The sequence below is a fragment of the Archocentrus centrarchus genome, chromosome 5 (assembly GCF_007364275.1).
Source record: "Archocentrus centrarchus isolate MPI-CPG fArcCen1 chromosome 5, fArcCen1, whole genome shotgun sequence".
Lineage (NCBI taxonomy): Eukaryota > Metazoa > Chordata > Actinopteri > Cichliformes > Cichlidae > Archocentrus > Archocentrus centrarchus.
In genome coordinates, this window is record NC_044350.1 from 23,818,122 (window position 1) to 23,833,309 (window position 15,188).

Sequence of the window (15,188 nt, forward strand, 5' to 3'; positions counted from 1 at the left end):
AGAACTATTCCTGAAGACTATTTAAAGAAATTACAAGAAAGCTTGAGTAACCCTGGTTCTGATTAATTAATAAGAGTAAGGAAGACATCACTAGGCCAATATCAGAAATACTAGGAATGGCAGGAGCCCAGGGTGTAAATATCAATAAATAATGAAAAGCAACACCACAGTAAAATTTGCACAAGAACACACAGCAACTGCAATTACATGTACTTGACACAGCAGTTTACAACACAAAATACCCCCCCTCTCAAAAAAAACTAAAATTAAGTGTATGCATGAAAGAAAATTTGTCTCTAATTTAAGTGTGTAAATAAATGTCTGCTAGCAGACTGATCATTGGGGCCCAATCTGTTGTCTGTCCTACTACACCCCGAAGTGAAAATTGAAATCTGGGGTCATACAGGTAATCCGTCCCACCATGGAATGGGAACAAAGCTCAGTCTTCAAAGAATTCTGGATAATCTCATCAAACTCGTAGGCTGGCTCGCCATCCAATCAACTGGACTTGTGGAATCTCTACTCTTCAATGGAGGCTTGCTTCAGACTGGGTTTGTCCATCAATCCTTTGTTTTGCCAGATGAAAAAAAAAAATCCTACATAAATAGGTCACATAATCAATACAGTCACATACACAATTGTGAAACAGTCACACGCCCTTCTAATATTGAGAATCAGCAATGAGTATCAGTATCACCTCACATCTCTCAATTAGTTTTGTTGCACAACAAGATAAATCACTCCAATATCAACTTGAAGACTTGACAATGCTCACAAACAATCACCTTGGTTTAAGATTTTACTTGCATTCTGTAACTCACTGTAGCTCACTGGACTTAAGTGACTGCATACCACAACAACCTACACTTCATAAATACCAACTAAACAACTTGCTTACTACTGAGATAAATTTTACACATATACCATAACTTAGTCAAAGCAACATTCAGTAAGCATACAAATTAGTAGTGATTTTTACCTCTGCCACAGAGGCTTCCGAACACACTTTGAACTAAATAGGTTACTTACTATGAAGCAGTGGGCCGGAGCTTTCTTCACTTGACGTACCTGACGACGTTCAAACCACTTCATTGCTTCGTTCAAACCAACTCAGCTGACTGATTCGATTTGACAGGTGGAGCTTTGAAATTTTTGTGCAATGCTCAGTGTATTTAAGATGGCTGAAATGCCATTTCAAATGTACTGTGCATCACTATCAATCACACCTACTGCCTCACTGCATTGTTATTATATGGAGTAGCTGTTAGCTTAGCAGCTAGCAGACTTTCCCGTCACACTACTGGACTTCTGTCACTATAATTAGATGACCAACTTTTTCTTAATCACTGCTGAGCAGGGTAAAGCTCTGAACAGCAACCCATAGAGTAGTCGCTTCCAACCTCAACAACTGTGCTTAAGTAACACAGCAATTTGCCGAACACATAGCATTGTACAGATGTGAATGCAATGGCAACTGCGGAAAGTCACATGTTCAAGGCCAACAGCAAGGGTCAGGGCTCTGTGCAGGCCAATCAAGTTCTTCCACACCAAACTCACTTAACCATGTTTTTATGGACCTTGTTTGTGCACTGGTGGACAGTCATGTTGGAACAGGAAGGGGCCATCCCCATACAGTTCCCACAAAGTTGGGAGCATGAAATTGTCCAAAATGTCTTGGTATGCTGAAACATTAAGAGTTCCTTTCACTAGAACTAAGGGGCCAAACCCAATTCCTGAAAAACAACCCCCACACTTTACACTTGGCATAGTGCAGTCAGACAAGTGCCATTCTACTAGCAACCACCAAACCCAGACTAGTCCATCAGATTGCCAGATGGAGAAGCATGATTCGTCACTCCAGAGAACACATCTCTGCTGCTCTAGAATCCAGTGACAGCATGCTTTACACCACTGCAGCCAACACTTTGATTTGTGCTTGATGATGTAATTCTTGGATGCAGCTGCTTGGCCATGGAAACCCATCCCATGAAGCTCTCGACGCACTGTTCTTGAGTTAATCAGAAGGCCACATGAAGTTTGGAGGTCTGTAGCAATTGACTCTGCAGAAAGTTGGCAACCTCTGTGCAATATGTGCCTAATTGCTTCCACTTTGTTACAATACCATTAACAGTTGACTGTGGAACATTTAGTAGAGAGAAAATTTCACCACTGGACTTGTTGCACAGATGGCATCCTACCACGGTACCATGCTGGAATTCACCAAGCCCCCGAGAGCAGCCCATTCTTTCACAAATGTTTGTAGATGCAGTCTACATGCCTAGGTGCTTGGTGTTACACACCTATGGCCACAGAAGTGATTGGAACACCTGAATTAACTGATTTGGATGTGTGAGTGAATACATATACAATATAGTATATGTTTGCACATGTCTCAATGAATAGCAGCACCTATTTCCAATTTTCCTAGCAAAACAAAGAAATGCAGGGTGGCTTAAGAATTTTGCACAGTAATGTAGATCCTTTACAGGATGATGTGTTGAATATATATAAAATAAATCAACATTTTTTTGTTAGTTATCAATCTGACCATCATTTGATGCAATCAGGATATTGCTTAAAACAATGTCCCCAAATAAATAACTTTATAAATATTTGTTTAGTCATAATATTTCCCACAGAATCTCCTAATATCTGTTGTTTGATAAGATGAAAACCAAATATTTCCTCACTTAAAAAAAAAAAAAAAAGTCATTTTTTAAAACTCATTATCCACAGTGCAAGAGTTTTACAACAGTGTTATCATCACAAGACTGAGTGCAAAATGTAGAAACAGAAAGTGGGTGAAAGGATAAGTACAAAAGAGTATGCAGATTTAATTTACTTAATTTTGACATGCAGAGAACAGGCAGAGCAAATACCTATGAAACAAAAACCTTCATTTTCATGCAACAGTGCAATAATTGAAAGGCATTCCATGCAGGCTCTCCAATATGAATGTTAAATAAAGAGCTGAAGTCATGGTGTCTTGTCTAGACAAGCCCCTGTTCCACTTTGGTAACTCTCTCCAGCATTTGTCCTTCTTTATGAACATACTGAACTACTTCCTGGGGTTCACTACCTATATTTTAAGTTTAAATTGATGTCCATTAGAGCAGCTAAGAGGCACTTTTTTTTTTTTTCAAATTTAAGTTTTCAAATTTTTACTTTATTTTAGCAGGTTCAGTCTTCAGCTTCTCCTGCTATCAGTGCAGATGTTTGAGTTGAATCGAGCTTGGACTTGCATCTCAAGCTTGCTTCTTTTCGGGTGGACCAGAAAAGTCCACCAGAAAACAGAAATGAATAAGCAACAATATTAGTTTTACTTATAAAAAGAAGTATATTTTCAGATATAAGGGATGGTTATCACTGAAAAAGAAAGGAAAGGAATCTTGAATCAGGTCTTCCAAACTCTGCAATAACTCAAAACTTTTGGGTCTTTTTATAATATTATTATCAAGCAAATGATGTTAGCTCAGAGAAATAAGTGGTTAGCACTGTTGCCTCACAGCGAGAAGATTCTGGGTTTGACTCTACCATCTGGCTGGGGCTTTTCTGTGTGGTTATTAATGTTATTACTGGGTACTCTGGCTTCCTTCCACACTCCAAAGACATGCACTTAGGTTAACTGGTGATTCTAAATTGCCCATAGGTGTGAATGTGAGTGCGAATGGTTGTCTGTCTTTCTGTGCTAGCCCTGCGACAGACTGGCAACTTGACAAAGGAACTCACAAAGATTATTAAGTCTGCCATGGTCTAAACTTACATTTCATAAGGCAATGAGTTCAACAATGAGTGGGCAAGTGGTATTTTCTTTTGGGTCGTCAAACTAGATAAAATCTCCTGCTATTTCATGCATCTTGTGAGATGTGTTTCCACTTGCTCTCCCTCCCACGGCCCGCCTCCGCTTTCCAGATCAATAATACCCCGTTTAACTCACCAACCTGATATGGCTTCCCATTTCTCGGACCCTATTGGTGTCTCTGTGTGTGATTTTTTGCACGTGTCCCCAGGCAGCAGCAACATTATACAGGCCTATAGTTTTCATGTGGAGTGGAAACTAAATCTTTATGCTCCCAAAAATAGAAATAGCTTTTTTTGTTTCCTTTCCAGAACACATACTCTCCATTGCCCTGAGCATTACTAGCGTCTGTTACAAAAGTCTTTCAGCTTTGTTATGACCCACACTACAATAGTCTGAAAATCAAAAGAAGGCAAACTAGTGCTGGTTAGAGGTGGGGAAAATTTATTATTTTTTTATTAAATAAACCTCTACCACATGCATCAAAAAAGAAAATAACAAAATCTCACAAAACGTTGACTGATAGGGTTAAAAAGGAAATCAAACCACACCAATAATCAGCAGGTGTGGAGTGTGTGTACATATACACATCCACTACTGGCAGAAAGTCACTAAAAATCCCACCAGGTAAGGCTAATATTTGCATGAGCGCATTAAGCTCAAAGAACACGTTAAAGGATTTAAAGTTTTAGAGACATGGCAAACTTTAACTCTTTGCGCAGAGCATAAGGACAGTAAATTTTCTATTATGATTTAGACATTTAAACATCTGATTGTAAATTGTATTATGAGACACACGTTATGCTATTTATTATAACTAAATAAAAGAATCAGCTTCACAGCAACCTGTGGGCATCAGAGAGTTTCTGCTACATGCTGAATAACATTCATTGTCACCTGAAAAACATATAATTCACAGATGGTCTTTAACAAAAAAAAAAAAAAAAAAAAAAGGAACTACTGCCTGACTATTTTATGCATCCACCAACCATGCTCATAAGATGCTGTTAATCCTAACAGACATTTGTGCGTCATAAATTCTTCAGTTATGGTCACAAATGTGTTATGCAGTTTTAACAGCCTTGATCTTTGACCTTAAAGTTCAAATTAGTTCATCTCTGAGTCTAAGCGTACATTCCTGACAAAATTTCTTCCAAAGAAAATCTCTCCAGGGGTTCCCGAGATATCAGGATGATGGACAAGACTGAAATAGATGAAGGGATGAAAGGACAACCCTCAAGCATACTGCCTTGGGCTATGGCTGGCAACGGCCCATCACCATTTCCCTGAGAGTAAGTTGATGGCTTCAGATGACTTTTTTAAATCTAAGAGTCCAAAATCTATGGGATAGTCTTCATTCAGAGTAATGCACCATATGCTAACATTTTTTAACCTTTTTGCAGACAAAGACTCAGCTGAATAAATAGGTAAATGAAACAGTTAACATATAGAATGCCAAAATATTGTTCCCAAAAAAGCAAATAGTGGCTTGTATACAGATGTCGTGTTGTTAACACACTGTTGTATACAAACATCAATACAAACATACCTTATCTCAAATCCAGTTTAGACTTTCACAAGTTCTAATGCTTTCTAAATTTGTTCTCTCCTCAAATCAGTTTAAATTCATTTGATTATTTCACCACAGTCCAGTTTGAGGTGTTAAATCAAATTGACCTGAGCATCTTTCAGAGACATGGTATAATTCTCAGCTTACAAATCAGATTTTTTTTCCTGTACCAAAAACACTGGAAAGAACTTCAATTCCTCTGAAAAATAAAATAAAAAGCACTGTTTGGGGAACAGAAGTTTCTGTTCAAGACCCCATTCTTCACAGAAACTGATTAAAAACATTTTGAAAAAGAGCTTTCAGGGAATTTACAGTCCATTTCTTTCACTTCAGATTTCTCATCTATCTGGTTTCATATGTACTGATTCATGTTCACGTACACACACACACAAAATAATAATAATAATATTTTCCATGCAAAAAAGTCAACATAAACAGTGTATTTAAATTCTCTTGGAGATACATGTCATTACTCAGAATCAGAAAGTTAAGATGACAAATGTGGTTATAATAAATACAATTTATTTTCACGTCTCTAAAAAAAATTTTTTTATATTGATATTTTCATACTGATCATTTTCTTTATCTATTTATGTCTAATATAAAAGAGAGGGCAAAGATATGATATTATATGTAAATGTGACCTGATTTCAGCACAGAAAAAAATTAAAAAATAAATTAAGAGTGAGGGAGAGGAGAGGAGAGAGAAAGGGGTATGGCAGTTGAGTAATGGGAGGGGGCAGATGACAAAAGCAGCTAACACAGCAGGCTCTGAGTCTTTGGAAGCTTCAGTTCAATGCTGAATTATTCATCCTCTTTCCTCCTGGTCTCAAGTATTAGAGTTACAAAGAAATGCAATAGTGAAAAACAATGCACAAAAAAGATTTAGAAAGGAGTAGGAATATAGTGGAGAAATAAACAGTGTTGCCCTGTCAGTCTGTGTCTTGTCTAATCTCCAGAGGATGTGCAGCAGTAAGTTGGGACTTTGAATAACTAGCTAAGAAATTAATACAAGCAACTTAGATTATTTCAGGTACCGCCTTCTTGTACTCTGTAAAACAAGACAAATCCATTGCGAAGGTAATGAATGACTGAACCTGCCTCAGAATGACTTATTTTGGGGCTACATCTAACATGGCATGTATGCAGAATCAAAGCAAAAAAAAAGAAAAAAAAAAGACTAATGCATTCATTGCATGTCCTTTGTCCGTTGCATGTCCTTTGTCCTTTGTGTACAAGTTTTTAAAACTTGTACACTTACAAAGTCTTCCAGGTTAACTACGACTCTTCTGTCCGTTTGCGGTATTTCTTGAGATTTTTTTAGTGTTGATTTTAGTGTGTGATTTCTGATTTCCTTCCACGTGTTTTTCATGTCATTCTTTAATTTACAGCACCCACAGCATAGATTTTCCTGTTTTCATGAGGTCCTAGAGACCCAGTACATAAAAGAAAAAACTACAAAGGTACTCATTTTTTAAGTATGAGAATACAAGTTTGTAGTCATGTGAAAAGGAATGTTTTCACAGGACCCTATGCAGTCTTGTGAAAAACTAAGTACACCCGTACAGCTTCCATAGGAATTAAGAAAGCCAGGTGCTACTAATCAGATATATTTGATTAACTGATCATCAAAAAGTGGGACCATCTTTATAAAAAAACAAGAGGCACATCTCAGACTCTACAGGCCTATTAAATGTTAAAGTTCATGACAGGACAGTTAGTACAGCAGAAAGCCTCTTCTCTCTGAAAAGACACTGGAGGTGAAATGAGCCATCAAGCTCAAGGAGTACTATCGGGCTTGGTTAGCTTGTGGAACTTTGGAGGCAGCTGATGGGTATTGACAAGCCAAGTGGAACACGGCTCAGGCGGTGGCTGAAGCAAAAAACTTGGGTGTGGGAGTAGTTTGATGACGCCATGGAAAAAGACTTTTGGACTACCTCAAAGCATCAGGTGACCCAGGAGGGAAAGCAGTGCTCTACTCACATGGTGCAGAGTGCTGGTGGGATGCTGTTGACTTCAACTGAGGATGGAGTCAGGTGGTGGAAGGAATACTTCGAGGACCTCCTACTGACATGTCTTCTGTAGAGGAAGCAGAGTCTGGGAACAAGGGGAATGACTCTCCCATTACTGGCGGTGAGGTCACTGAGGTAATTAATCAACTACTTGGTGGCAGGGACCTGGGGTGGATGAGATTTTCCCATGAGTTCCTGAAGGCTCTGGATGTTGTAGGGCTGTCTTGAATGACACGCCCCTGCAACGTCATGTGGCGATCTGGGATGGTACCTTGGATTGGCATACTGGGGTGGTGGTTCCCATTTTCAAGAAGGGGGACTGGAGAATGTGCTCCAGCTATAGGGGGATCACACTACTCAGCCTCCCTGGGAAGGTCTATGGCAGAGTGCTGGAAAGGAGAGTTTGTCCATGACCTTGAGGAGGAACAATGCGGTTTTTGTCCTGGTCGTGGAATGCTGGAACAGATCTTTATCCAGTACATCCAGTCTACATGTCTTTTGTGGACTTGGAAAAGGCATTTGACCATGTACCGCTGGGTATCCTGTGGGGAGTGCTGCCGGAGTATGGGTGTCTGGCCTGTTGTTACAGGCTGGGGAGAGGGAGGTCTGGCTTTCTCTGCTTAGGCTGCTGCCACCGCAATACCACCCCAGATAAGCAGAAGAAAATGAATGGATGGATGGATGGATGGATGGATGGATGGATGGATGGATGGATGGATGGATGGATGGATGGATGGAATAAAATTACAGGGCATTTGGCAGTGGTTAAGGCATGTACCACATGACCACATGACCACAATGTCCACGGTTTTACTGCTGGCTATCCAGACCTTGTTACATAACATACTGCCCTCTTCTCTTCTCCTCAGTTACTGCCTGTATGTATTTAACATAAATTACAAGCTATATACGGTGACCCTGTACTGGAAACTATTGCAACCCAATATGGGAAGAACAGTAATTTTTCCATGACAGCCTGAAGATTAAATATTGCTACAGGTGAATAAAACATTCCCTCATTTAATATGTAAGCTTACAGAAACCAAGATGCATGATTTTCCACTAACAATATCAGGACCTAGAAAAGACATCGCCATTTTTCCACCATCAAAGAATGAAACCAAACAACAAAAGAGCTGAAGAGCAAACCAGATGCAGACAGTCCCTCTGGTATTGGGGCTGGGGTACAGTAGGTCTGAAAGAAAATGGCTGGCACCACCCCCTGTGAGGGGTTAGTTAGCTGCCCAAGAGCTCTGGGCCAATATTAAACACTCCCACATGCTGAACTATAGTTTGAAGCTCAAGAAAGAAGAGGCAAAAGAGCCAGGGAGAACCCTTTGACAGAAACACACACACTTACAAGGAGTGTTTCTGTCTCTCTGCAAGGCCATTAAGCATTTACACTTACTATCAGAGAGTAAGGCACTGAGCGCTGCTAGCACGCATAGATGAATGATGTATTTTCCTCAGAGTGCACAAGCTTGCAGTTGAAACACTGCATGAAGTACACACAAAGACCAAACATCTTTCTACTGTCTCAGCTCCATCTGATTCTAGTCTTGACATCTGTGTCTTCTTGGTGCCGTTTCTTCTCTGCTGCCTCTTCTTCATCTCTAGCACCACATCAGAAGTTGTTTCCCCTCACCTGCTGTTTTTTTACCCCAAACAATTTTCATTTGTTTAAATACTTTAAACTCTTTGTTGTGCTACAGGCAAAAAAAAAAAAAAAGTTTCTTATGCCTGTATTTTTGTCTTTCTATGTTGTGTTTCTATCACATTAAACAAAGCTACAGGCATTTAATTTTAAACTGAATAGCTTAGCCTTAAAATAAAGTTGCAGTTGAAATGTACAAACTTTTGCAGCTGGAGCCCTAAACTGTATCTGATTGTTATTCTGCAAGGCCTCTGTATCTATCACTAATCATATTTGTGAAGTTAAACAAAAATAGACAACAAAAAAAAGACAAATATTGATAACAAGCAGAGTCTGAAGAGTTTAAATTGTTTACTTGTCTTTTCCAGCTTCCTGAATGGTCTATTTTTAGTCCTCAATGCTCTGGTTTGGTCAGGCTTCAAACTGCATCTGGCCTTCACCAGATATGCACATAGTAGAGCCTAGCCAATCACACCACCATGGTGTGTGTATATTAAAAAAAATTGTTTCAATATAAAGAAAAAATGATGGCAATGACCAAATGAATATAAAGGATAGATTCATAACCTTGCATTAGGAACTTAGAGGTTCAACTGACCAACATTACAGACACTTTTCTCAGCTAGTTGACTTCAGCCCTGCAGCTAGTTTCATTTTTTAAGCTTCTGCTTTAGGTGATGGTAGATAAAATTACATTTTGGAGCAGAAACAGCTAATGCACAGAATCCACCGTGAAGTGTCTCAGTACATCTCACCTTCTGTAGAGAATGATTGTATTCAAATAATGAAATGTAATAATAAATATGAGGAATAAAACCATACACACACCTGCATAGCATCAGTACACCAGTTAAATGGTGTGCCAAACAACACTGTGAGGTTGTGTTTTTAACACTTCAGTGTCTGTGTACTGCAGGTTGTGAAGTAAATGAGGCTTTTTTTTCTGAAGAGTGTGGGTGGGAGGCACAAAGTACAGTACACTCTGTCATGAAAGATCAGCACAACTTCTGCTTACCTGAGTTAGAATATCCAGTTGGCCAATAATGTGTTCCAGAGTGTTTGCTAGACCAGGAGGGACCCCTTCACCTGACGCATGGGACTGTGCTTGACCTTGGGGTGAATGCTGCCGTAAACTCTGGGTCTGTGTCTGATGGGTGGGGGAGGAATTGGTGCTGAGGCTTCCATAGGCGTGGGAATGAGATACTCTACTCTGGATGCCACCTTGTCTAAAGCTCTGAATGTGGGCAGCAGTTTGAAAGTCCTGCCTGTTAAAATGCTGAGCTGGTTCAGAGGTCTGGAAACAAAGAGGACAGAGAGTAAGAGTTGTTAGAAGCTTTGATGTCTTGGATGTGTCCCAGATATGAAAGGAGAACCTTTTCTGTTGTAGATGATTATGTCATGGATATCATGTGACATAATAAGTAGTTCACAAGAGATTGATTTTGCACACTACGTGTTTCTTGCTGACTGAGTGTGCTATTATAATGCAAATGGCTGAAACAGGGTTGTTATTTGTTTAGTCTCTACACAAAATCACATAAAAGTCTTTTTAAAAAAGTTTCATATTAAATATTGAAAATAAAATTGCTTCTCTGGTCAAGAGAGCAAAGTTCTGAATTCAAGCTCATTGACAAATCACCAGCATAAAATGACAACAGTGCTAATATTACATTTCCTGACAAAAAAATAAATTAACAAATGTTTGCAGCAAAACTATGAGGACCACAATTGATGGGCTAAGCATTTGGCCAATACTGCAGGAAAAAGTCCACAGGAAGTGGTGAGGAGTTTGCCAAGGAGCAGATCCCTTCTACTATTAGATAGTAAATAAAAAGTATAAGATCCTTTTTAAGAAGGTACAAGAAGACCAAAAGACAACCCTTGTTGTAATCCTCACCAATTTTGCCCCTGTATTTAACAGGAAGCCCAGTGTGTGCATGTACTTGCCAGTGTGTGCATGTTAGGCTTTAAAGGCTTCCGTTATGGTTTTGTATTTCTCTGTAATAAAGCTCAGGGTTACTGATGTTACTTGTAACATTCTTTTTTGGAAGTCAAACCATTGTTCAAATGCCCCTCCCAAAATACACATTGACATAATTAAATAAATAAGGATCCAACAATTAGTTGACTCATTGCTTTAACTCCCTAGTCAACTGGCAAAAACTTTGGTCGGGGGCAGCCTTAGAACTGATTTGGAGCTTAAAGAACTTAAACATTACTGTCCAAATGGGAACCAGTAGAGACACAAACTGTTGACTCACTGTTTCTCTCTCTCTCTCTCTCTCTCACACACACACACACACACACAAGCTAAGTTCGTCTGCCTGTCTCCTGATTAATTCAATGAGACATAGACACATGAAGGTCAGTGACCACATTTCTCCATCACCATGTCTAACGCGGCTAAAATTGTGCACACACATATACATTTCTTTATATTTCTGTCTGCCTTTGCAGACCTCTGACTGTTTGTGTACACACGCGCGTGTGTATTGTGTCACCTCTCCTCAATCCCAGCGAGGGAGACAAAAAGTGTTTTACTCATCACCACGCAACAGGAAGCCTATTCACACCAAGCTTAACACAACGCCAAACTGTGCTGTTCCTAAATGAAGCCAGATGAGCGGAGCTGTCAGCTGTTGCTTGGTTCATCACATCTGCCACAGACATAGGTTATAAGTACAGCCAGAATAAAGCGGGCGGGGGGTGGGTGGGTGGGGTTTCCCTGCAGTCATGTACACAGCCCCCAGGAGATATTACTTGAAATGACTTGTCTGTCTCATACTCACATACTCTGCAATAGCAGAAAAGATCATGCAAAGTTATTGTTTAAAAAGTGACAGTAACAGAAACAGTATAACAGTATCACAAATATTTGATACAGTGCCTAAAATGGCAGCCCATGGATACTGCTCTACAAAATAAAGCAATATGTAGGCCAGAAGCAGACAGAAAATTGCAACGATGAACTTCTATTGTGTTTAGACAGTTCAATGTCACAAAGGAGCTTTGGTTTAGTGACTTTTAAGATGACATAGTGCCTATTGACGATTAAGGTAGACAAATGTGCACATTTACCAGCTCCTTTCTCTTAAGCAGATTCACCAACAGTTCTTAGTAAATGCGTTCTCATTGCAGTCGTGGCTATTCAGTAGCTGTTCAGTGTGTGGGCAGGTGGCAAAGCAGCAGCACGTTCAGTGGACCAATCAGAAACCACACAGAAGTGTGAATGAACTGCAAATGTGTCAGTTGTTCAATCAATCACCCTATCTTGATAGATGGGTGTACTGGATTAAGTGCATTCCAGGGTTTATATCCTATTAATGATACTGCCATAGGCTATGCAACAGACCTCAGAAAAAGCTTCTGAAATCACAGAAAGATTTAGGTGCATATTAATATTGTATCTAAAGATAACATTTATTGACAGAGCCAGCTGCCTAACATGAGTTTATTGATATAACTTTTATTTTTAATATTTTGAGTATATGTAAGCAGTGCTAACATACTGAAATACAAATGTATCAGTTAGAGGGTATTTTAATATAGTAGTGATGAGTTTTGAAGCACATGCCCATGTTTTCCCAATATCATGGGAAAGGTGTTGTTAAAAACAGAGAGAGGAATCATCTTACACCTTATTATTTTAAAACAAATTGAAATTCAGACCAAAATATTTTAAAATGCACAATATCTATTTTTAAAGGTTATTCTCCTATGACATTTAGAAGAATAAATAATTTTTTTTTCATAAATCTTAGTGATTGTTTCCATTGCATGCACAGAGTCAAAAGCTTGATAAAACAGCCTGAATTATGTCAGTATAACTAAGTTGTATTGAAATGAATAGTCAGACACTGGAAAACTTTCTTTCAGTAAAATGTTATGTATATACAGTATATAGGTCGTGATGTTGATACTAAAACTATATATCAGTCTGCTAACTCAATACGTTCTGTACCACCCTCATCTAATGTGAGGTCGGGGAAAACCCTGTTACTTACAAATGTACATGCAAGTGCACGTAAATGTGCACACAAACATGGTAACCACCCTTCTAATGAATCACCTGGAGTGGAAAAGCCAACAGTGGAAAATTTCCTGAGGCCTAAATTAAACTCTTAGTCTGACACAGCCAGCCATCAATATACCTCACGAGCTGCTTAAAAAAAATATTTCATCACATTACTCAGGCACGCGCGCACACATACACACGCACACACACACGCACACACACACACACACACACACACACACACACACACACACACACACAGCGGGTTTTTCAAGATTCTTCTTTCAGTATTTGCTGCGGCAAGAGACAGATATTTTTTTTCAATGTTTTACCATATTCAGTGTTTTACTTAAGAGCATAGACTACAATGATGTCAACTCTCTTCTCCTTGAACTAATAGTGTCTCAGAGGAACAGCTAAATACATCCCTTTTCCAGCTTAGTTATGGATAAAACTAAAACATGAAAAATGCCAGAATGTTAGGCTTTCACAACACAGGGCCAGCAGAGTAACATTTATTGCTGACAGGCCAAGTGGTCTATTGAAGTGTGTTTATATTGTCTATTTTGCCTTTGCAATGCTTTTTTTTCTTTTACCTGCCACATCAAGACTTCTCTGAATCATTTTACAAGTGGTTGAAACTGCAGCTGTTGTGCATTTGACAAAATATGTGATGAAAGGTGCTAATTTGTGCAAAACGGCTTCCCGTAAAATGTTCCTCCCATAGCCCAATGCTTATATTGAAATCACAGCCTGAAAATGCAGTTTTGCTCAACTGCAAGACCAATGAATTTGACTAAAACATAATCAAACAGACCTTAAGCTGTAGTAAGTTAAAAGTTTAAGTTATTATAACTTTTTGTATTCACTTTCCTGCCTATCCCAGCTGTCACTGGGTGAGAAGTGGGCGCACCCTGGTTAGGTCACCAGTCCATCAAAGGGCTAACACACACAGAGACAGCCAACCATTCACACTCTTGGCCAATTTAGAATCACCAATTCACCTAACAAGCAAATGTCTCTGGACTGTGGGAGGAAACCCATGCAGGCACACTCCTGTGCCAGTTTAGAGCTCACAACACCTTCTTGCTGTGAGATGGCAGTCCTAATCACTGCACCACCATATCTCAACTTATTAAATTTAATCAGCTAAAGCAAAACAGTAGTTAGAATTTTGTGAGTTGGCGAAACAATGCAAAAGAAATCAGCAATGGCTGTGCTCCCTTTAGCCGATTCGGTGTTATGGTTATTGTACATGTTTAATACTTGAATAGATAAAAGCTTGTATTAATGTTACCAGTGACACCTGCTGTATGGCTATTATAAAAGCATTTGCCATGAAAAAAAGTTATGTAATAAGCTCTCTGTACTCCTTAGGCTATATTTTTGACACTTTAAATTGCTGCTGATCTTTATATGGTCCACAGAGAATAACGGGAGTGACAGATACTTTTGAACAGAAATGATAGAGGTAAGCCTTGCATTTATGCCTTATCATTCATGACGTGTCCAGGACAGGCAGGTGAAGGGGAAAAAAAGTTGATGGAAACTATATAAGCAAAAATATAATGGTTATAAGCCCATCACCTTAAAAGTGGCCTATCCTGTCAGTCTGTCAGGCTAAAATTAGCTCAAACACCTACAGTGCAGCTCAGTAGTGTGAGCAGCGGCATCATGGGTTTATCAGTTAAATGTCAAGACATTTTCAGACATAAAATATTGGAATTTGGTGTTATTCTGTTTATGACAGAATTAAATGTATATCCAAGTGCACCACTAATGTACTATCTAAATAAATGTGATCACAATTTTACTTGAAGTTTGTTGCTAAACTTCACAGTAAATCATTTTAAAAGACCATAAAGCTGAAAATAATAGTTCATTTTCTGGTGAGAAACATCCCTATCAAATCTCTCTTCTCAAACTTTCAAAATCCACTGGATAATGAATGGAAACTGTGACATTGTATTTGCTTCATATCACACTCCAAAATAAATAAACAAATAAATAAATAAATAAAAACGGAAAAATAGGTTCAAAACTGCAAAATGCTGTCACTTCTTAACACACCTATGAGTTTTCATAGACCGGTTAGGGGTTATTTCTATTTTCTCTTTAAATGAATGGCAATCATTCTA

At 38.9% G+C, this 15,188-nt stretch overlaps 1 protein-coding gene across 2 annotated transcripts in view; it reads right to left on the bottom strand.

Moving 5' to 3' along the window:
- Nucleotides 1-15,188, bottom strand: part of poc1a (POC1 centriolar protein A) — a 45,760-nt gene that overhangs the window by 4,940 nt on the left and 25,632 nt on the right. Inside the window, exon 10 of one of the 2 annotated variants that reach the window (XM_030730471.1) lies at nucleotides 10,051-10,329. The exons of the other annotated variant lie outside the window; for it this stretch is intronic. Within the exon in view, the coding sequence (XP_030586331.1) occupies nucleotides 10,051-10,329 (279 nt within the window). The remainder of the gene's footprint in view (nucleotides 1-10,050; nucleotides 10,330-15,188) is intronic. 2 annotated transcript variants of the gene reach the window in all.